This window comes from Tympanuchus pallidicinctus, unplaced genomic scaffold, assembly GCF_026119805.1.
Source record: "Tympanuchus pallidicinctus isolate F22 unplaced genomic scaffold, pur_lepc_1.0 scaffold1, whole genome shotgun sequence".
NCBI lineage: Eukaryota > Metazoa > Chordata > Aves > Galliformes > Phasianidae > Tympanuchus > Tympanuchus pallidicinctus.
In genome coordinates this window covers 63,818,814-63,840,535 of record NW_026294618.1, presented here as the reverse complement: position 1 = coordinate 63,840,535, position 21,722 = coordinate 63,818,814, and the positions used below count along the sequence as shown (strand labels likewise).

The following is a 21,722-nucleotide window of genomic DNA, read 5'->3' as shown; positions in this document are numbered from 1 at the left end:
CTTATATATTTAGATGGAATGGTGCCCAAAAAATAGCATAGTGCTTAGTCTGTGCAATAAAAAAACAATAATAAAAATGGAGGTACCAAAGATTAATGGATTATTACTTAGAATCCATTAAATTACAATACAAATACTCTGAACAGAAAGAGTGCATCTAGTCTGCTAAGATTGGCATGTTTTTAGAACTTTATCAGCTTGATTCAAATGCAGGTCATGTTATTTTTGTGACCTGTGATGTATCAAGAGTACTAGCAATAATTAGAAAAAAACAAACGCTTAACTGCTTGATAAAGCTGACATTTGGAACTGGAGCTTAATCACAGATTGAGGGAAAACCTTTTAATTGCCTTCCGGTAAGTTATTCAGTGTTGGGATATGAAGGGATTTCTCAGAAGCTTTGCTACTTAAATTTAATATAACTCAAAGAATGGCTTAAGGAATCTGCGTTTAAAATTATATTTGCAAGAGGAAGATCCTCCACAGTGTTTGTGTCAGGTCAGAATTCCTTTCATAATTTCAGAATAAGGTCAGATAGTTGTGTATTGCTACTGAAGCCCAATCCATAATGCCGTTTAGTGTTCTTCTTAGTTTACAGTTTGGTTCTGTTGATGCTGAAAATTGAAAAATTTATGATAACTATTTTCATTATATTTTTTTCTGTAATTCACTGTAATCCTACAGTTAGAATCCAGCATCTAAGTCAGGAATACTCTTAAGACCTTAGTTTTCTTTTAAATCCAAGCAGAAATAGTTACTGCATCAGTTTTCTTTCTCCAAACCATTTTGACTTTACAACTCCTGTATTCCATAGAAAACCTTAAAACCAGCTAATGTGATGTAACATATGGATCTCAGATCAGCAATGCCAAAAACTTTGTCATTGCAAGCTTGATTTCTGTTGAGGTCCTGACCTCTGTGTCACTACACACACACCTGGCACAGCCGTTAACTTGAGGAACTTTTTTTTTTAGCCTCTCTGTGCAAAATAGTGGTTGCAAAGGTTAACCTCTTCAAGGAAATCAAAAATAGCGAAGACGAAATGGATTTGACATGTTGACAGAGAGAACTCTAAAATAATTCTTGGTGCATCTGAATACAATTGGAATCAACTGACTGTATTTCACTTCAGGACATACCTCTCTCTTCTAGGAGCTCTCTTCTGTTATCTTCCATTACATTTTGTTTGCAAATGGACTACAGTAAATTTTGAATGACTGGGTCTTCAAAAGAACTTAATGTGGTGTCCAAAATAAATATTTTCCTAATGACTGTGTTTTTTAATTTTAGTAATTTTTGTTGGCAGTTTACCTTGCAAAAGAAATGAGCATAATTTTATTACCCTAAAGAAGCTCAGAACAGGATAAGAAAGATGTCAGAAAGCATTAGCTGAATTTTACTTTACCCTAGAGTGAAAATTTTGCTTCAGGCACAATAAAGCTTATCTGCAATAGTGCCTGCTAAGGCTCCTCCTCTAGGTAAGTCATCAAAAAGCTTAATGGCTACTGACAGAGAAGACAGTTACATTCCTGAACATTAAGCAGCCTCGATGTTTTCTAAGCAACTGACATAAGAAAGTCAGTGGTTTCGTCTTGACAAGTTTCTCAATTCACTGAGGGTGACACTTCACTGTTAACAAAACAGGGTTGTTCTATGGGGAAGATTAGAGAAAACAGCAAGAATGGGCAAATCTGAGTATTTTATATGCAAAACATTGCTTCCAGCTGTGGAGCTCTGAGATTATTACTCCTTTCCCTGAAAAAAAAAATAAAAAAATCTTTGATATCAAGCAGCTGCTCAACATGCTTTTCTCTAAGTCTCTCTGTTCCGGTTACTTAGCTAGCTACCTTATATGATCTGCTACTCTTTTGCAACTTAACTTGTAAAATTCTGAGTTTAAAAAGTTGCTTTTGAAATTACAGCTTGATTTCATAGCTCACAAAATTTGTAATACCTCTTGGTGAAAAAGTGCTATGAAGTGCCTCTATTAGAAAGTGATCAGAGAAAGGTCATCTTCATAGTTCTACACAGTGTAAATATCGCTGATCCAGTAGTGACAGACATGAATACATTTCTTGTGTCTTTAATAATCTGATTTTTTTGTGGTATCTTCTCTCTTGCCTCTATCGAGGACCATGAGATGCTACTTAAAAGTGCAGGTGTGTTGCCAAATGGGAAGGAATGTGTAAATTTGAACATATGCTCAAGTTATTGGAGAATTGGTTGCTTCTGTATCAATTTAAAATATATGAGTGTATGAGGGTTGCTCTAAAAGTAATGCTTCCTATTTTATTCTGTTGGCCCACAGTGTCAGAGGCAGGTGGTGGTATAGCAGCAGCTATACCAGAGGCTGAAGCTTCCCACTAATATTCCATTAGATTTTGTTACTGTGTGACAGATGGCAGCAGAGGGGCTGTCTGAAAAAATGGAGTCTGACATGAAAGTGCAGATGGAGCAAAGGTGTGTCACTGAATTTCTCCATGCAGCAAAAAGTGGTACCCATTGACAATGATAGACACTTACTGAATGTTTATGCAGATAAAGCAGTGGATGTAAGCTCAGTGAGGCAGTGGATGGTGCATTTCAGTAGTGGTGGCTGTTGTTGTTTCTGTGGAAATAAATAGGAGGCATTCGTTTTGGAGCAATTGACATGTCTGAATATTTATTATATATCAAGTACAGTCTGGTTAGTGGTGCAGAATCTACTTAATGTTACAGGTTAATCAAATGTCAAGAAAGAAAATATGGAGATGTAAAAAGGATTTTTCTCTTAAAAAAATCTTAAAATTTACCTCTCTCTATATATAGATATAGAGATATATCTATACACAGTATGTACCTATTCATCTTTTAGAGCTCTCCCAAAAGTTTTTTTTTCATTCTTTGTAGTTTTTCCCAGTGAAGAGTTGTCCTATTACTAATGCATGAAAAATATATCATGATCTTTTTCTTAACCTACATAGGAAAACTATGCCTAGCATCTTCTGTATTTTCTACTGTTTTCCATACAAATTCAGAAGTTTCTTAGGCATGTATTGGTTTACAAGGATTTTTTTCTGGTTCTACTTTGACTTATGACTCCATTTATTCCTGGCTGTGTGCTAAGAGTGCTAATGCCAGTTTGTCAGTTATTTCATATATTTTCTTTGAGACATTAAGAGAGTTTGTTAATTATTTATGTATGCCAGCCATGGATCTTAGTCATTCTTTCCTAAGCATTTTTTAAAAACTAAGGTTTTAAATTGAGGTTGACAGAATAGTCTTTTCCCTGAGAAGTTGGTATGTTGTTTTTTTTTTCTTTGCTTTTTGGAGTACTTCTGTTATTAGTTTTAGTATTTGTGCTATTGACCTATGTGGACCTAAGCCAAGATGTCATGATGTAAGGTGTTGTACAAGTCACCTGTTGTTTCTAATTTAATAGATAGATTCTACACAGCAGCTCCTGGCTATTCTTTTTCAGAAGATAAATGTTACAGCACCTCTCTTTTGGCATAGTTTTTGATTGGATTGTGTAGTGTGACTATGGGCAAAAACATACAATAAATGCTTCTAAAAGTTATGTCTTCATCCTGTGGAAAAAAAGGTCTTCTGTATCTTCTCAAATTTCACTGGTTAGTATTTATAATCCTCACTCAGTGCGTAGTAAAATTAGTCTTTTCAAGGAACTACATCAGTCTGTCATACCAAGTAAAGAGTATACCAGAGGAAAAGTTTAGCAGCCCACTGCACATTTATTTCTGTAATGTGTAGGTAGTAAAACTTTCATTCATTGGCCTTGGGACAGAGTTCCATCTGCTAGAGTTACTGTTGTGTGAGAAGAAGGAGCCCTCTGGACTTCACAGACCTTATTTGGATGATTCCATGTGTGTAGCAGATGCTTTCTGAGCATGAATTTGTGAGCCCTCTCTGAATTTTACCTGTATTAAAATCTGGGGGTTCAAACGTTTCTTAATCCCAAATGTGCTGATTTTGTTGCTACTCATTAAAGCCAGATGTCACAAAAAACATCAGTTTGATTATCTACTGTTTTTACTGCTACTCTGACCTGCATTACAGATTTTATAACTGCCTGTATTAGACACATTAAACATATTTCCATATTCATGTACAGATTTTATGTTTTTACAATAGAAAATACAGTTGAAGAAAAGTTTGTGTGACCTGCTGCTAGGCCTTTTACTAATAATTTAACTAATAAGTAATGGGCAAAGAATTACAAAACTGAAACACCCTTAACTGTTTTTTACAGATACTCATTCACTTTGGCATCTTTTTATGTTAACATGCTTCTCCTTAAGCAGCATCTGCAGAAGTACGGTCCACAGTTTGTTACAGGGTTTGGGCTATAGACTGTGAAAGCCATGGCAAACCTGCAGCTAATACAGGAGGTGAATGGCCACTTTAGTTTTTTTACATTGCAGTTCCAAAAAAGAAACACTGCTCCATGTGGTGGGTACCATTCTATTTAAGTGTACACAGTTTGGTCTGAAAAACAGGAGGACTATAAAGTAAATTGTATACTATTGTTTCTGTCCATGGACATCTGTTATAGTCACTTTCACCTTCTATTGTCTCTTTCACCTCCCTGTCTATTTTGCTTTGCATCCCTGCTTTGGAAACAGCGATTGAGTAGCATTACCAAAGTGTTGTCATTACTGCTGTGATTATTTCTAATTAAACCGATCCTTAAAAGCAGCTGTGCCAATTTAAATTCTGTTCTAAATTCCAGCTGTGGGAGTGACATGGATAAGCATTTCTTGGTTTTGGAAAAGGCTGTGTCAGTGAGGGCCAGTAGAAAAAGCTTCTTCAGGGAGCTTTTGCTTGTTGTAATCAGTAATTTTAGACTTACAAAATCTTGGGACTGATTTTCTTAGCAGCCTCATAGTGTGGTAGTAAGGAGAATGCTGTTCCACTCTGTAGGTTTGTTACTTCAGGCACGGGTTGTTCTTACCAGATCTGCTTCTGACTGTGCCTCTGAATAGCGCCCACAGGACAGTTATAATTTTGTCTGCTGCAGCTATTTCTTGGCCCTGGAATGATACAGATAATTGTAAAAATCTGTAGGAAGAGATCTGGTAACATGAGAAAATTCTCATTAAAACTTGGCTCTTGCAGGAGAGAATGCTTTAGCACTTACTGCTTCTATACCATTATAAGGTTTTTCAGTTCAGGTATGTAATAGCAGGCATTGAATATTTTGTGGCAATTTGTGAATATGTGGGGCTGTGAAAACTGTGTGGTCTATCGGCTTTTTTGTTTTTTTGTTTGTTTTTTTGTTTTTCAAAGTAAAGCCATTTCTGTTAGCTTGATTTTTTTCAGCAAAGCCATTGCAAGGCTTTTATTTTTTCTGTGAAGGTGAGTAACAAGATTGATGTGCATGAGTATACTGTCAGAATTACTTTCAGTAACTGATAGCATCCCCTTATGTCTGGCAAACTTTGGTCTTTTTAGTTTTGTAAGACTGTTTGTAAATGCTCAGCTTAAGACTTGAACCTGTTTCAGTTTTTCTCTAATTTATGAAGTAATTGGTAAATCTAGCGCATTCATTGCTAGAAGTTTGAAGCCTTGCTGCTTTTTTCTAATAGAAGGGAGTTTGTAGATGCATTTCCATTATAAGTGTGCTGTAATTCACAACACTTAAAAGGCGTTTTTAACATCGCTAACATTTTGAAGTTCTTCCTTCTTCCAGGAGAGTAGCAGCAGTATCATTGTCAGTGCTATTTGGCAATGTTCAATTTAATTTCTTTTAACTTTTTAAGACAACATCTGGGGAAGATGTACGAGACTTCACCAAGGTGCTGAAGAACAAGTTCCGCTCAAAGAAGTATTTTGCAAAACATCCACGTCTTGGCTACCTGCCTGTGCAAACAGTTCTAGAGGGTGACAACCTGGAGACGTAAGCTTAATTATAGAGCAAATGCTGTTAGCGTTACCGGTCTGCTCCATTAAAAACAAAAAAAAGTGAAACCAAAGAGTGGGCAGTTGTTTGCTTTGTTTGCAGATCTTGCCTGAATTTGAAAAGTACACGTTTTTATTTTGATAAGTATTTGGCCATATAGCCATGTAGCAGTTAATTTTGGAGAGATCTTAGTGGTTGTTTTACAAAAAAAACCCAACTTTTACAATCTTCAGGAGACTGGAGCCTTCTGGAGCCTTCTTCTTTATATGGTCATGCTTAAGTTAGAAATTGCTGAGCTAATGAGGTTCCTACAAACTTCAGAAATACTGGAGGACTGTTAGAGCAGAGCACTATGTCTCCCCAGTTATTCACTGTGCTGACAGAAATACTCTTTATTTACTTAGGTAGTTGGTCGCTGTCAGCAAAGAAGGCTCTTATATGGAAAAAATCAAGATATTTTAACAGGCCACCAGAAATGGTTTCATGAATTGACTCCTTCTGATGTCTTGGAGTTTGTGGTTGCTTCTGCTTGTGTTGTCTAAACACTGCACCATTTAGTGACTACCAGCAGCCACTGTGGAACTTCAACATATGTGTTCTGCTTGTGTGGCAAAGCCCAGTGCACTTGTCCATGCTAATTTTGTGACCAAAGGATTGTGTGGTTGTTTGTTTGTTTGTTTGTTTAGTAAACAAAACCCACTCATTATCATTTAAGAAACAGAAGGAAGTAATCTGAAAACTGGCATATCTGATGGCCTGTGTTCTAAGCATAATGGACACACAGATGTTCAAATGTTATTCATCAGAGCAGTCCTTGACTGATCTGTATTTAACAACAATTATGTCACAAACAAAGGGAAGCAAAAGTTTGCCAAAGGTGCCAGGAATTTGAGTATCAAAACTGTAATCACAGGTTGGGGTGAAACTCTTTTGGCCTGTCATGTGGAAAATGCACAGATAAATTGCCGTGCTGAGGAAACTACTGGTATGGGTTCTCCCTGCCTCAGGTGACAATTCTCAGTAGTATGGTTCTTGAAAAAAGTTAAATTGGAAATCCTAAATACTTATCATGACAGAATACTATATAATATATATTTACCTTAGATCATTTTTATGCAGTAGGAAAGTAAGCACTGATAACTTCTGTATACAGTGGGGTGTTTTGTTGTTGTGTTTCTTTTTCCCCAGTATGTTTTTGTAAGAGTATTTTCTAGTTAGTTTAAAAGGAATACTCCAATGCTTGACAGTATTTAAACAAATTGGTTGTGGTTTGCAAATTCCAGTTTAATCAGTAATACTGTTTTGGTATTTTTTAGAATGTGATTTTTAACAAAATGAAGTTTGTAACTCAGTCTCCTGTCTTTCCATGATATGCTGTAATATCTGTTGCTGTCTCTTTTCAATGTCAGTTGTTGCTGGTTCAAATAATGAGTGAGTTGTTGGTTTAAATAATATGTGTTTCTCTAGCATTCTCTTGCTTAAATCTCCAAAGTTTGTTTCATAGTTTCTTTCTTTGTCTCTTTCCTTTTTTTGTCTTCCTTACAGTCCTATCACTCTCATCAGTATGTGGCCAGAGCAATATGAGTGAGTATGCAGAATCCCTTTGTCCAGATAGCTTGATAGACTACTTTTCTCTAAGCTGAATTGCGGCTAATCTGATGTGCATGAGCTATAGGGCATGGCAGACCCAAAGCAACAACCCCCTTCAGCAATATTGTGAATTTATTTATTTGTCATCAGTCTAAATTACTTTAAAATAATTCTATCTATATCATGAATTGCTTTTGACACCAATAATTTTATTTTTTTTTTTTAATAGCCCTTCTCAGTCTCCACAGCTATTTCATGATGACACACACTCCAGGATAGAGCAGTATGCTACTAGGTAAGAAATGAACAGACTGTTTCTTGCCAGTACACTGCATTTTGTGATTGATTCTTGCTGATTTTAATCTACTCTACTGGCTGGGCATTATTTATTAAAAAGATATAATTCTCTGTACTCAGAAGTAAGTCAAACATTTCTAAATCATCAGCTTCTGAATACCGTCATATTAAATATAAAGTAGACGCTTTCAATCTGTCAACTGTCATACAAAATGAAAACTTGCAGAATTACTATATTATTTCTGAAATGCGCTGTTTTCCTTTTATTTCATTTTTAACTTTTGGGAATAAACTTAGCTTGTTGATATATAGTTTCTCTCAGATTAATTTTAGAGCCAACTTTTACTTTTGTGATAGGCTGGCACTATTCATTGCCATTGACTTATATCAGAGGATATATTAATTACAGACATTTTGCAATCTCTATAGGGTCACCCAAGACCTTTTAGGATATAATGCTTATTGTACTGAGTCCATCTCTGTGCTTGAGTGTTTCATTGAGCTCTCTTCTGTCTGTTTGTAGCCAATGAGATATAAGCACTAACCAGAGCTACTCTTTCAAAAATAAGCAAAGACAGTCTGCTTACAGGCAAGACAGAAATTGATCCATATTCCCACAGGAACTGACTTGGTTTTGTTTTGGGTGTTTTTTTTTTTTTCTGTTGTAATCGATCTACAAACAAAATCCTACAAACAAAATGAAATTTTTCAGCTTTTTGAATAAACATTAAAAGCTTATGTTCAAGTTACCTATTTGCTACTGTAATCTTATGGGCAGCATAAATAAAGCTTCAAAACCTACGTAACATAGATGTTTGTTGACATGTGATGTTACCTATCACATGATCTTTGTAAAGATTGAAAAATGGAGCTGAAACTGATGCTGAAAGATTGTCTACTGTGTCAGCCTTATCTCTTTTCTTTTTTCTCTCTTTTTTTTTTAATCTCAACAAACTGCATTTTCATTCTTCTTTAAAAATATAGTATATTGTCAAAGTTGTAGTATGTGTCAATTACTCGGAACATGTCCTTCATATAAATCAGCCAGTGTTTCTTTGTATCTACGACTTCTTACTGCTTTAACCACCTGAAGACTATGGATAAGTCTACCATCAGTACACAAAGAAATCAGAGTTCTCTACAGAGATGTAAGAATTCGTTGTCCCTTTACGTCCTTTCTTCAGTCTGTAATGCCATGATGGCTTCCTGTGTCCCAATGAGGCTATAACTATGTAACCCATCAAGAATCAATGGAGTTCCCAAGTACTGTAAGCTAGTTTCCCTCTTCTCCTCCTCAAGTCTGCCCTTCAGTTGATTAAATTTCTAAATGTGGACTATACACTGTTTAGGTAGAGCTTTTTCAGGATGCAAAGCCCAACCTGTACCTGCTGTGTGCAAAAGGTGGTTAGCAAAATAACAACGACCAAAAAACAAACGAGCAAACAAAAACATATCCATCCAACCTCATTTTTCTACTCATAAGCTATCTAGAAGTTTTCAAGGTATTTTTCCTCCAGTAATAAGATCTAAAAAATGAAGACATAATTTATTCTGTAGCTTTTATAATTTTTATTGTGTGCTTTCTAGGTGAAGCTGCTACCATGAATATTTCACATATAAATTAGTAAATATTTTCATTATCCCGATCCTTTCATCTAAGCTTCTTTCGAGAAGTACTATGTTGATGGAAAACAGACCTGTTAGCCAATTAGTAAAGGATTTCAGTGTTTTGAAATATTTGTTGAAAAGTGTTCATAACTGTAAATAGTTACGCATACCACAAGTGAAACTGGCAGTCAACCTTATGTTTATGTGATTGTCTTTTCATTAGAGGAAATAACTAGGATCATGTTAAAAAGACTGTATTGAAAACAGTGTATTAGGGTTAAAACCTTTATTGTCACTGTTTGAAGAACATTCAAGTCTGTTTTCTGATTACAGTTCCTATGGTTACATTGTGTTTCAGCAAAAATCCTATGTACATACAGTACATATCTGCAATCAGCTGCCTTTTTCTTCTGTGTCACCTCAGAGTTGCTTCTAGTACACTTTCTCAGCTTTCAGTTTGTCTCTCACCTAAAGGCATTTTGCAGCAGTGGAGTTCCTTTCCTGTCTCCCTCTCCGTCTCTTGGCTTCCCATGCTATTCTAAGCAAACCCTCACTAAATGGTGTAGATTGAAAACCTGACGGTAGCAGTAGAATCTGCCTTTGCAAGATAGTTTTACTGACTTAGAAATTTAGGGAACACTGCTCTCTGAAGAAAATGCTTTACCACCTTATATGACAAGAGGATATGAAGATGAGTTTAAAAACCAGCGATGTTTCATGAGAGTCTTAAAGATGCTGAGTTGAAAAGTATTACAAAGTATGAAGTATTACAAAGACTTGCAAGCACCCTGTTTATGCTTGTTGCTTGCTAGGAGCTAGAGCTGCTTGAGATGGCTGAGAGCAGAGATAGCTTGGATGTCTTGAGTCTCTTAGCAGCTTTTCCGCCCTTCAGTTGAGGGAGCCTCCCTTTAGGACTCAGCATTGCACTGGTAGGCAAGGTGATCAAGACAACTTCAACCTGTGCATGCTTTCACTGATGCTCCTCAACTGTGAGGAATACTAACAAGCATACAGATGGGCAAACTTGTGCATAGTGTCAAATGTTTCTAGACTCTTACGTGTCTTACATAAATAAAGTATATCTTCCCTAGAAAGCTGAATAGATAGAAAATTCCTGAAATAGAACAGAGAGTTGTTGTGGTGCTAGTGATAAATTTACTAAAGTGAGAAATGCTCATGTGCAGTAGTCCAGGTTTAGGCAGAATTTGCTATGAATCAGTTTCTTTCACACTTGTACAAAAACAAGCAACCTTCAGGGTAAAGAAGCGCACAGCTGGAGAGATGCAACATTTTTTATTTCCTACATTCTGGAGCAAATTCCTTCTTCTGCTTTCTCATTGGTTAAGTACTCCGGGTTTGCAGCCTATCCAACTCTTCTAATTTCCTTAGCAGATGTGCCATCCCTGTTTACTACTTGATTAACCCCTCCCTTTTCTCTTCCTCTTCTTGTTTAGGTTTTGTTATAGTTTATTATGGTATGCTGAGATAACATCTTGTACTTAACCTTATCCTCTGGGAATTATTCAGACCATGGAACCAGTTTGTACCAGTACTTCTGAAGTTTCTCAAAAACGCAGATCTTCTATTCTACAAGCAGGAATTTCTTGTATCCAACCTCTGCAGCACCTCTTTGACGTCAGTACATCTTACTGTTATGCACAACCGACATTTCTTTCCCCACACTTAGATATAGAACACATGCTTGTTGTTTGCAGCTTAGGAAGTAGAATTAGTTCATTGTAGCATAAGTTTCTCATAAAAGCTCTCTGAATTGTAGGGTTTTTTCTGGTGGGTAAATCTACATATTTATTCCTACTCATGTGTACGAAAGTTACCACATCTGAGCTGTTTCTAGGCAGAAGTGATCTTCTCAGTGCCTCTTTTGAAACTGTTCAGCACGATCTCTGAAAGTCATGGTCTTTCCCTGCCTTTCAGGCTTGCACAAATGGAAAGGACCAATGGCTCCTTCCTCACAGACAGCAGTTCCACCACAGGAAGCGTGTAAGTAACTCTTGCTCATTCAGGCTGCTAGGAACCTCAGTTATAGGTGTAGATTATAATCCTCTGTAAGCTGTAACACGGAATTTATTTTAGCTCCAGTGACAGCAACAAATTAGTATGACCCCAAGAAGACCTGGCTAAATTTCATTATTCCAAGAATTAGTTGTATAAATGGGTGATTCTTGTTTGGTGAAATAAGGCAACTCTACCTTTATCAGCCACTCCACTTCAAAAATGAGGAAATTTCATGTCACTGGAAAAAAATCACAATTCTGTTGTTTCTATTTTGTGTTCCTTTCCTGCTTTTATCATAGTACAAAAGAAAACTTCTGTGTCAAAATAGGCAGTGGAATGGATCAATAATTTTTGCTATCACCCAGAACAGTTTTATTTGTTGCAATAAAATGATCAATACTGCAAGCTATACAGAAGAGTGTTGCTATTTCTCGCTTAGGTATCAGTTTGCTGGCTACTGATTCATGTTTGTACTTGGGAATTTAAATATAGTCCTACATAATTTTATCAAAGCTGTTTTCCTTTTTAACTGTGTGACATTTTTATTATAAAATGCTTTGTTAAAATGAATTGATGAACCTGAAAAGCATAAAACCCTTTTAATCACTGATGAATTAAGTACAACTTTTTTAGTGATAAAATACATTGATGTTTTAACCATTCTATGTCTTCTATTCTGTTAATTAAATCAGTGTAGTGGGACCCTGCCTCTTTACAATTATTAATTAATAAAATAAACCTTTTTTAAGGGAAAACAAATTAGTTAGTTAGAAAATGCTGTTATTTTCAGTATACTTTCATTTACTGTTTTAAAATCTGACTATGAAATTACCTCCAAATTTACTAACAATGTGAGATTTTAAATATTCTGCTTCAAAAAAGCACTTGCAATAACCTTCAAATTCTTTTCCATTTGATAAGCTCTACTTATATAAAGCTAATTTTTTTTTCTCCCATGTGTAACTGAGAAACCAATGGCAGAAGTGCAGCCAAACCGTTTCCTTTTGGCTTCCCAAAAGAAAGAAAAAAAAAGGACTGTTGTTTGGTAGGGAAAGCTGGTAACCTGAAAGCAGCAAAATGCTTATACGCTTGATTGAGTTGTATATTTTGGATTCAAAGAATGTGCACATATAAGAGAAATGTACAAGATAAGACCAAACAGCCATCCATTCTAATAGTAATAGGAAATTTATGCATTTAATTTTTGTTGGCAATTCAGCTGCTGATTTTTAAATGCAATTTTCTTTCTTACCTACAAAAATATTCTTTATTTTAAAAAGAGGGGTGAACATGGTGAATGTGTATATGAAATTGGTAGGGAGACTTTACAAATTTGTGTCTCAGTCCTGTTGTCAGAAGAGAACTATTACACAAGAAAATATAGAGAAGTTCAGAGGCCAAAGAGGACAAAAAGAAGCTGTTTTACCCAGAGACACTTTTTTTTTAATTTGTGGATAACGCTGCATATTTCTATTAAGCTGCATGCAGAAGTACTCATAAAATTCTGAAGAACTGTCATTTAAAACTTGTAATTAAGTTATTGTAGAAAACAGAAGATCCCAAACTTAGGATGTATTAAATGTTTCTTCATAAGATCAGGATCCCAGTTTCGTTCATAATTCACCTACAGGGAGAACATTGGGAATCTAGCTTTATAGCTCAGCTCTATTTTTTATTGTTTGACAGCTTGACATTAAAATATGCATGCTATAATCATTCTGTATAGACTGAATTAGAAGGAGCAATTTGTAACTTGGATGTGCATTTTTCAGCTCAGAGGCATCTTTGGGAAACCTGAGAAAAATCTCATTTTCTTATATACTTTTGAAGATTTAGGAGATTTTTGATGATTTTAAAATCAAATTCTCTTTTTGAAATTGGAGTTACGTTCTGTAATCTTTATCAGTCCTCAGTAATCCCACAGCTTACTGTGGACCTGTAACAGAACCAAAGTTGCACTTAGTATTGGAAGAGCACTTGCTTTAGCCTTGTCAGGTTAGCAAGTTCATCAGCAGTAAGTTTAACACACTTCATTCTTCAGAGTGTACATGTAAGAATTTTTCTTCATTGAAGAATAACCACGAAGGAAGACTAAGGAGAGACAACAAGGTAGCTTCCGCTGATGGTTAAATATCATGAGGTTTCTTTACAGAAATGAAAAATAAAACATTCTTCAATGAAATGTTCTTTTTTAACTAACCTCTTGTCTTGAATATCTTCATGATATCCCTTGACTCTTTAGGGATTTCTGCACTCCACTGGGAAAATTCTACTAAAATATGTATTTTCCTGAACTGGAAAAGTATTTGTAGACAGCAAAAAATGTATTTGCTGTAGTATGCCCATTCTCTTAACAACAACAATTTAACTGTCTCATGTTTTAATTTGACATAAAAAATCTGACATAATAGCATTAAAGACTTTTCATAAGGAGAAATGAAGACTTTTCAACAAAGAATGTTAAACGGTATTCCTTGCGGAAAGCCATGCCTTACAATTTGACAGATCACAGTGTAGGAAAATTAAAAGACAGAAGACATTTTTAGAGAAATAGGAGAATATATTTCTCTTATTCCTGTAATGTATGAACCATCCTTGCTAGCCCACACTGAAATTAATTTTGCTGGACAATAGTATAAATTGTTAGTGTGTAAACATGAATGTTTAGTAGCTATTTTTTTCTTTTTTCTTTCTTTTTTCTTTTTTTAATGAATGCCTTTAATACCAGTCATTTTAGTGTCTGCAATGCAGTTGATGGCACTTTACAGTCAACTGAAGATATTTTTCTTATTAAGGAGCTGTGCACTCAGGTGCAGGGGTAGGAGCAAGCAACAGATAACAGTGATATGTAGAGCTGTCACTGCCACTCAGTGTCTTATGAGTCAAAATAGAGTCCCAGTATATAGCATCTAAATACTATGACATAGTTAAAAAGCAACTTGTCATAGTGAGGAATTAGGTCTAGATTAAAGTTAAAGACCAAAATAGCTTTTCAGAGTACCTTCTTGACCCTGCTCTGAATATTTGGCATCGCATCAGTAGGCCAAGGTATGCTTTATTTGAACTAGAATACATGGTGCTTGATATGAAAAGAACACTGGTGGAAAAACGAGGATAATGGAGGAAGGAGAATTACAAATATACTAATCTCTTACTATCTAAAATCTTAATCAGGTAAAATAACAAATAATAATATAATAATAATAAAATAATAATAAAATAATAATAAAATAATAATATTAATAAAATTGGGGTGCATTAAAAAGAGCGTGGCCAGCAGATCAAGGGAGGTGATCCTCACCCTCTACTCTGCCCTGTTGAGGCCTCATCTGGAATACTGTGTCCAGTTCTGGGCTCCCCAGTACAAAAAAGACAGGGACCTCTTGGAAAGAGTCCAGCAGAGGGCCACAAAGATGGTGAAGGGCCTGGAGCATCTCTACTATGAGGAAAGGCTGAGTGAACGGGATCTGTTCAGCCTTGAGAAAGGATGACTGAGAGGGGACCTGATCCAGGTCTATAAATATCTAAGGTGTGGGGAGGAGAATGGCGAGGCCGGACTCTTTTCAGCAATGTGTGGAGACAGGACAAGGGGAAACGGCCAGAAACTGCAGCATAGGAAGTTCCACACAAATGTGCACAAGAACTTCTTTACAGTGAGGTGACGGAGCACTGGAACAGGCTGCTCAGGGAGGTGGTGGAGTCTCCTTCTCTGGAGATGTTCAAGACCTGCCTGGATGCCTACCTGTGCGACCTGCTGTAGGGAACCTGCTTTGGCAGGGGGGTTGGATTCGATGATCTCTGGAGGTCCCTTCCAACCCCTACAATTCTGTGATTCTGTGAAGCACTGATGAAAAGTGGCTGTCAGGAAATATGAGTTTTTCTCTCTACGTCTCAGTCTTGATGAAGGAAAATGATGTGCACTGTTTTTTTGTCTCTTGCTCCCTTCATGCATTTCCTGAAATTGGTCTGTTGAAAATACTTATTCAGAGAGAATAGGATATTTCAAATGCCATTTTCATTGGCTAGCCTTGTTGGGGTGTTCTTCTCATTTGAGGTGTACTTCTTTCAAAACTGAACTTCTGGAATGTTATTTTCACTGCTTTCTTGTATGATGGAATGCTGAAAAGGAACTGCAGTCTCTACTCTTGAAATAATTTTGTGCAGTTCTGCTTTTTTCTTGAGGTACACAGAGTCCTCAGAAAAATAACCATCAAGAAGACTAAGGAAATTATTTGGATGCTGTGTTTTTATGTTGGTGACCAAGTGCTGTCTCCAACCAATTCTGATGAATAAAGTTCTGGATTTCTCAAAATTAAAGTATTTCCATGCCACAGAGCACATCTGACTCCTTTCAGTTGTAGGTCATTGTGAAGACCAGTGCCAGAACTCCTGTGCAACTAATGAATCTTAATTACTAGTGAGCCTTAATTACAGTCATGAGATTTTTTGGTGCAGATTTAAGTTGCTGCTAATTGAAATAGTAATTCTGCAAGTTAGACTAGACTAGTGGTAAAATCATATTTTTGTTTTAGAAAACTGTTTTTATCAGATTTACCGTTAGCACATGAAAAAAACTGCTATCATTTGCAAAATATGATGCCTTTAAAAAGAACTGTCAATATTCACTCTGTCACATACAGACTCTGAAGCTCTAAGCCAATGAATGAGGAAGGAAGTGAATTTTTTCTCTGTACTTAATAACTGAGAGTCCAAAATTTAATGTTATCTGGAATCCTTCTTGAAGGAGGATTGGATTTATCTGTTTTGGTGTCACCTATAGGACACAACAGAGTGAAAAATATCTAAGTATTCCCACTGTAAATTCTTTCTTAAAAGTGGATTATATGTCTTATTAAAAAATGAGGTTATACCTAATGTAAAATCTTGACAGAATTTAAGTTTTAATAAATTCTAATATAATAAATCCAACTTTGCAGAGCACTATTAAAAAAATCTGTTTCAAATGACCTACATACTTGCTTATAAACTAATTCATCATCTGAAAAAGCAGGCAGTATCTTTCTGATGCCTAATTAAAATAGGCAGCCTAAACTACTTTACTGGATGAACCTTCCCTGACAACATCAACACTTCAGCACAAAAGAAGCTTAAAAGAAGTTACACTGTATCATTTAAATTAATATTTAAATAGTGTTTTGAAACCTGAAGGATAGAACTTTGTTTCTTTTCATTAGTCTGCTTTAACACTGTGCTGCTTTGTTTGCTGAAGGTGTTGATGTTAAGATGCTACCACTTTCCTGCTTATTGCAGCTGTCTTAGTTTGTGTTGTGGGAACATCCTGCACGTTTCAATGGACACGCAGTGTGTCATGGTGTGTGAACCCCAACAGAGTTCACATCACTTTGGAAAAAAATTGATTATAAGGAGTGGAGTTTTTGGTTTATTTTGTTTTTACTAAAAGAAAAAGGATGGAGAAGTGCCATGGCATTTTCTTTATCACATCAGAACCTGGTCTGAACTTGATTAACTACACTTTTTATGTTTTTTTTTTTTTTTTTTTTTTTAATTTTTAAGGCATTTCAAGTAAGTAATTTGCAGTTTATATTCTCAGGTTCTTGTTTTCACAACTTCTGAACCACCAGCAACATTTGTTCTTCATGCATACATTAAACTGTTGTTGTACACTACTACTAATCAATCCTGTTTTTCCTGTGCATTGTGTATTTATAAGCTTTTGTAGTATTTTTAGAAACGATTCATGAATTTGAATACAATTTGCTGAGATACACATCTAACATTTATACTTCAAAATCTTGCAGGCTTATTTCTTATTCTTAGTCCTTCCACATAAACAAACAAATGAAACCTTTCCGTTTGATGAAGTTGTCTGTTCATGTAGTAAGTGTGTTTTTGCTCTGTCTTAATCTGCATTGTTGTATTGCTCCAGAGAGGATGAGCATGCTCTTATCCAGCAGTATTGCCAGACACTGGGAGGAGAGTCACCCGTGAGTCAGCCACAGAGTCCTGCACAGATACTAAAATCAGTGGAAAAGGAAGAGCGAGGAGAGTTGGAACGCATCATTGCTGACCTTGAAGAAGAACAAAGGTGTTTCATAAGCGTCCTATTTAGTCTTTGAATTGTCAATTCATTGTTTCAGCTAAGTGTATGCCATGTATTGTTGTTGGAGAAGATGAAGAGAGATGCATTTAGGAGTCATTATTACAATGATTCCAGGAAAAAAAAAAAAAAAATTAGCCAAGGCATGTCGTGTATGGCATAGCTCGGTTAGGTAGAGGGGGTGAGTCTACAATAAAATAGCATAGGTTCATTGTTTAGAATTTTTTCATAAAATGCATGTAAGACATTGTCTTTAAACTTACTAATATTCTCTAGTTGGAACTAATGATAGCATAATTTGATTTAAGGATGTTTTTATTTTAAATTATTTACATCATCATTCTTGTCTTCAATATACCAGGAGTCTGCAGATAGAATATGAGCAACTAAAAGAGCAACATCTTCGGAGGGGAATTAACCCTCTTGCATCACCTCCTGACTCCATTGTTTCACCTCAGCATGCTCCTGAAGATGCTGAGCTCATTGCTGAAGCTAAACTTCTGAGGCAACATAAAGGTCGCCTGGAAGCAAGGATGCAAATTTTGGAAGATCACAATAAGCAATTGGAGTCTCAGCTTCACCGACTGCGTCAGCTACTTGAGCAGGTAAATATATACTCATGTCTGTCTTTTCTGTCAGGTGACTTCTGCATGATGGATTTCTTGGTGATGCAAAGGTGTTGGAATTTAACCATAGGTATTTTCACTGTTGATTTGCTCTGTTGCAGTCAGTCATTTCTAGGGTGCAGACATTTTTCCTGCTCTATTCTGAACTACTGTGAATGTCAGATGAGCACAAAATGATTTTAAGTGCTGGAGTGATCATGGTAACTTAGGAAATACACACAAGTGCAGCATTTTTTTCCAGGTTTAAAAGTAGAGGGAAGAAAATATATACTTTTCCAAGTAGTGGTACCAGTCACAACCTGTATTTGACTTCAGTTTTCCAGTCTTTCCTTAAGTTATTTCATTTTGTTGCCACAGTCAGTCACTAAAACGTTTCTTGACATAACAAAGACAGATTGCCAAAGATATTTCTAATACACAGAGGAACAAGTATTTCCATTCAGAAGTCCAGTTCTTAAGTAGCATGTTTATTCCTATAAGCTACAGCAAAACGATCTACTTACAGGCAGGTGTTACAGTCAAGAGTCTTTTTGCAAATGCCGGTAGTTAGAGATGGTAGAGTTTCTTTGTTGGGGGAGGAAATGATCATTTTTGAAGAACGTGCACATCTAGATACAAAAAAAATAAAATGGCAAATTCTACAAAGTGTTGTTAGAGATGTTAGCTTGCAAAACATTGTGTGTGGAAGCTTAAATGTATGAATCTTTTCCCAGAAGTAATCATGACCGTTGGGTCAGAGTCCAGTAAGGCAAAGAATTCCTGCCTTCCTCAAACTGGATGATTGGTTGTATGATTAGAAGATTTAACTATGCTAAGAAACAGGCTGCATAAAACAAGTATCAGTATGATGTAAGTTCCTGCTGTTGATGATACCCTTACTACAGTGATGAAGGTGGTGGTGTTGTTCCTCTGGCTGGCTGGCATTTTTCTAGGCAGTCTTGGCATCATAGCATTAGGATGCATTTGTTCCAGTGACTTTCCTACCCCTCAAGCAGAATATTGTTGTTGTTGTTGCTGTTAATCTAGCATATTCAATCAGTGTTTGAGTAGTTTATGTATTTAATAAGGTAGATAATTGGTGCAGCTGTTGATAATCATTCATGAAGTACCTTGGTAACTATTGCCAACACAAGGTGCTTTGGAGAGGAGTTTTAAACTTGTTAAGAAACTGTTGTAGAATAGAAACATGGAAGTTCTGCCAAAACTCCAGACAGTTTCAGCGTAGTGCTTAAAGCATGAGAATGTTCACCCTTTAATTTTTTTTCTAATTTGTCTGTAGATTTGTCTACTTAATATTATATTTTTGTAATCATTGAGTACCTTTATAGCATTCTTAACAAGATCTTTAAGATATCCGTATATGTTGTGCTAGTGGGCAGTAGCTTTGAGGAAACAGCAACATTTTCTTCTTAGCAGTTCTGCCTCTGAATTTCTTTGAGTGTTCTGCAACTTTTGATTTCTGATGGAGTAAGGTAGAACAAAAAAGATCTCTTGAAATATTTCTGATTTGTTTAAACCACATTTGCTATATGCTTGCTCTTTTGCTTACTGTCCACCATCCCCCCCCTTCTGGGGAGTCATACTAGGCTTCTGATTGTTTCTTGTGCTCTTCCCAGAGATGTTCCTATTTCTGTTCTGTCCTCTTCTAATGGAGTATTTGGTACCAAGTCATTAATTTAAGAAGATCTGCATTATTGCCTTTGTAGTGTATCTGTGATTTTTCAATATAGCTTTCTAAATACATCATTACTGTATGACTTTGTGTTCTTTTGACCTGCCACTGAGAAGTTTTTTTGCAAGCTGTCTCCAAGGATGCTGAAGCTATTTCATTGAAGGGCCTTCAAAAACTTAAATAATTCAAAACCTCAGAATATGTTCTTTGGAATTTCTTTATGTCAACATCAATACAGTTTTGAAGCAGTACTGAATCATGTTACTGTCCTCGTTAACTTTCTGGAAAAATGACCGCTCTTCAGCATGTTTGTTTTTCTGTCTAGGCTGTTTACAGTGTGAAAGTATTTCCCTCTCTCACTGCTTGGGAAAGACTATTTCAGAAGCCAGCTGGAGATCAGCTGGAGTTTATTTATGTATTTCCTTTGTTTTTGTCAACTTTGTTTTTGTCAAAATGTTCCAATTACATTTTTAGTAGATGTAAAAAATTTCTTGTCTTGTTAATGAGACAGGATAATCTTCCATGCAAATTATCTAAGTCCAAATGTCAAAATACTCAACTATGTATTTCCTTTAGTAATAATTATTGGTGTTAAAGGACATTGCTGTCCATCTCACAGCACTTTCTTTGTTGTGATTGGCATTTCATGTTTTCTGTTTCTTTCTTCTGTCAACAGCAAAACCCTTAATTTCTCTTCTCCACTCTGCTTCCTGACTGTTTTTTATTTTGATAAAGTGCCACTGAATCTAAAGTATTGAGACCTCTTTATGTAAGAAATATGGGTAGAAAATTAATGAAACTTAGAAACTCCTACAGTAAGTTAGATCTATATCAGAGCATTCAAAGACATTCTTTAGAAAGCACCTTTAGCAGAAAAGTGTGCATGCTTCCTCACTGCACGTTTGCCTTCTTCAGGTCACAATTCTGAGGTTAACATACTATTTTTATTTTAGCAAGCCCACAGGATTGGTAGCTGTCACACAGTGTTGTCATTTTGTCTGCCTGATTGATTATAGTGCCAAAGCAGAAGGTGAAACAGAATTTGCTCATGACAGCTTTGATACCACCATGTTATGTTAATAATATGGAAAAAAAATCCATTTTCACCTTTATTTTATGCAGCTATTTTAGATACTACGTGTGCAAAATAGAATTAAGACTTATTATGAGGGGCATTGAAAGTCTAATTTGATTTTTCTTTGTCTGAACAACTGAATAATGGTTTCATGCTGGATTTGATATTGAACTTAATGGAAGTTAACATCATCTGTCAATGGATGGATGGTAAAACTGTAAGACAAGATATATAGGGGGTGCAGCTCCCTCTCCTGCTAAAAGCAGAGGATCTTTAGCAATAAAGAAGTGGAGAGAGCTTTGTGTTCTTTTTGTGACAGGAAGAATAAGCCAGGAATAAGAAGGAACATCTACAATGAATTTGGAAAAGGAATTAGCCTGCTTCTGAGGTGTTCTGTAGCTGTTTGGGAGGTATTTGTTTAAACAGTGATGACAAGAGAAGTCAGATGAGTAATGAGTGTGACTTATCTGACCCTTAAGCTACAGTTGAGGCTCTTCCACAGGAAAGACACCAGCCGGAGTCATACCAAAATTTATGTTGATCCAAATTGGTAAAAATAACTATCTCCCTTGAGATCCTTTGGAACTGCAGTATAACAGAGAAATCCCTCAGTTTCAGAATTTTCTACAGAACTTATTTGTCCCTTTGTATCTTTATTTAGTTTTATGTAACAAAAAATACGTCACCTCCCAGAAATTGAAGTATCGAGTTTTGATTCCACAAGTTCTTGATGCTCATTATGCACCTTAGAAAAGAGACTATGGCTTTTCCGCAACTCCAGTTCTTTCCCATTAAAATTTGGGTTATCTCTCATTAAAACTGTTTAATCGTATAAATACATGCAGCTATTGCCTCAATTA

General features: G+C 36.0%; 1 protein-coding gene across 8 annotated transcripts in view; it reads left to right on the top strand.

The window, feature by feature from the left end:
- UTRN (utrophin) overlaps window positions 1-21,722 on the top strand; it is a 344,979-nt gene that overhangs the window by 311,453 nt on the left and 11,804 nt on the right. For 6 of the 8 annotated variants that reach the window (XM_052698789.1, XM_052698781.1, XM_052698809.1 and 3 more), the window contains 6 exons: window positions 5,760-5,896; window positions 7,445-7,483; window positions 7,719-7,784; window positions 11,330-11,395; window positions 17,319-17,477; window positions 17,851-18,094. In XM_052698789.1, the coding sequence (XP_052554749.1) occupies window positions 5,760-5,896; window positions 7,445-7,483; window positions 7,719-7,784; window positions 11,330-11,395; window positions 17,319-17,477; window positions 17,851-18,094 (711 nt within the window). The remainder of the gene's footprint in view (window positions 1-5,759; window positions 5,897-7,444; window positions 7,484-7,718; window positions 7,785-11,329; window positions 11,396-17,318; window positions 17,478-17,850; window positions 18,095-21,722) is intronic. The other 2 variants (XM_052698799.1, XM_052698842.1) reach the window with 1 other exon arrangement.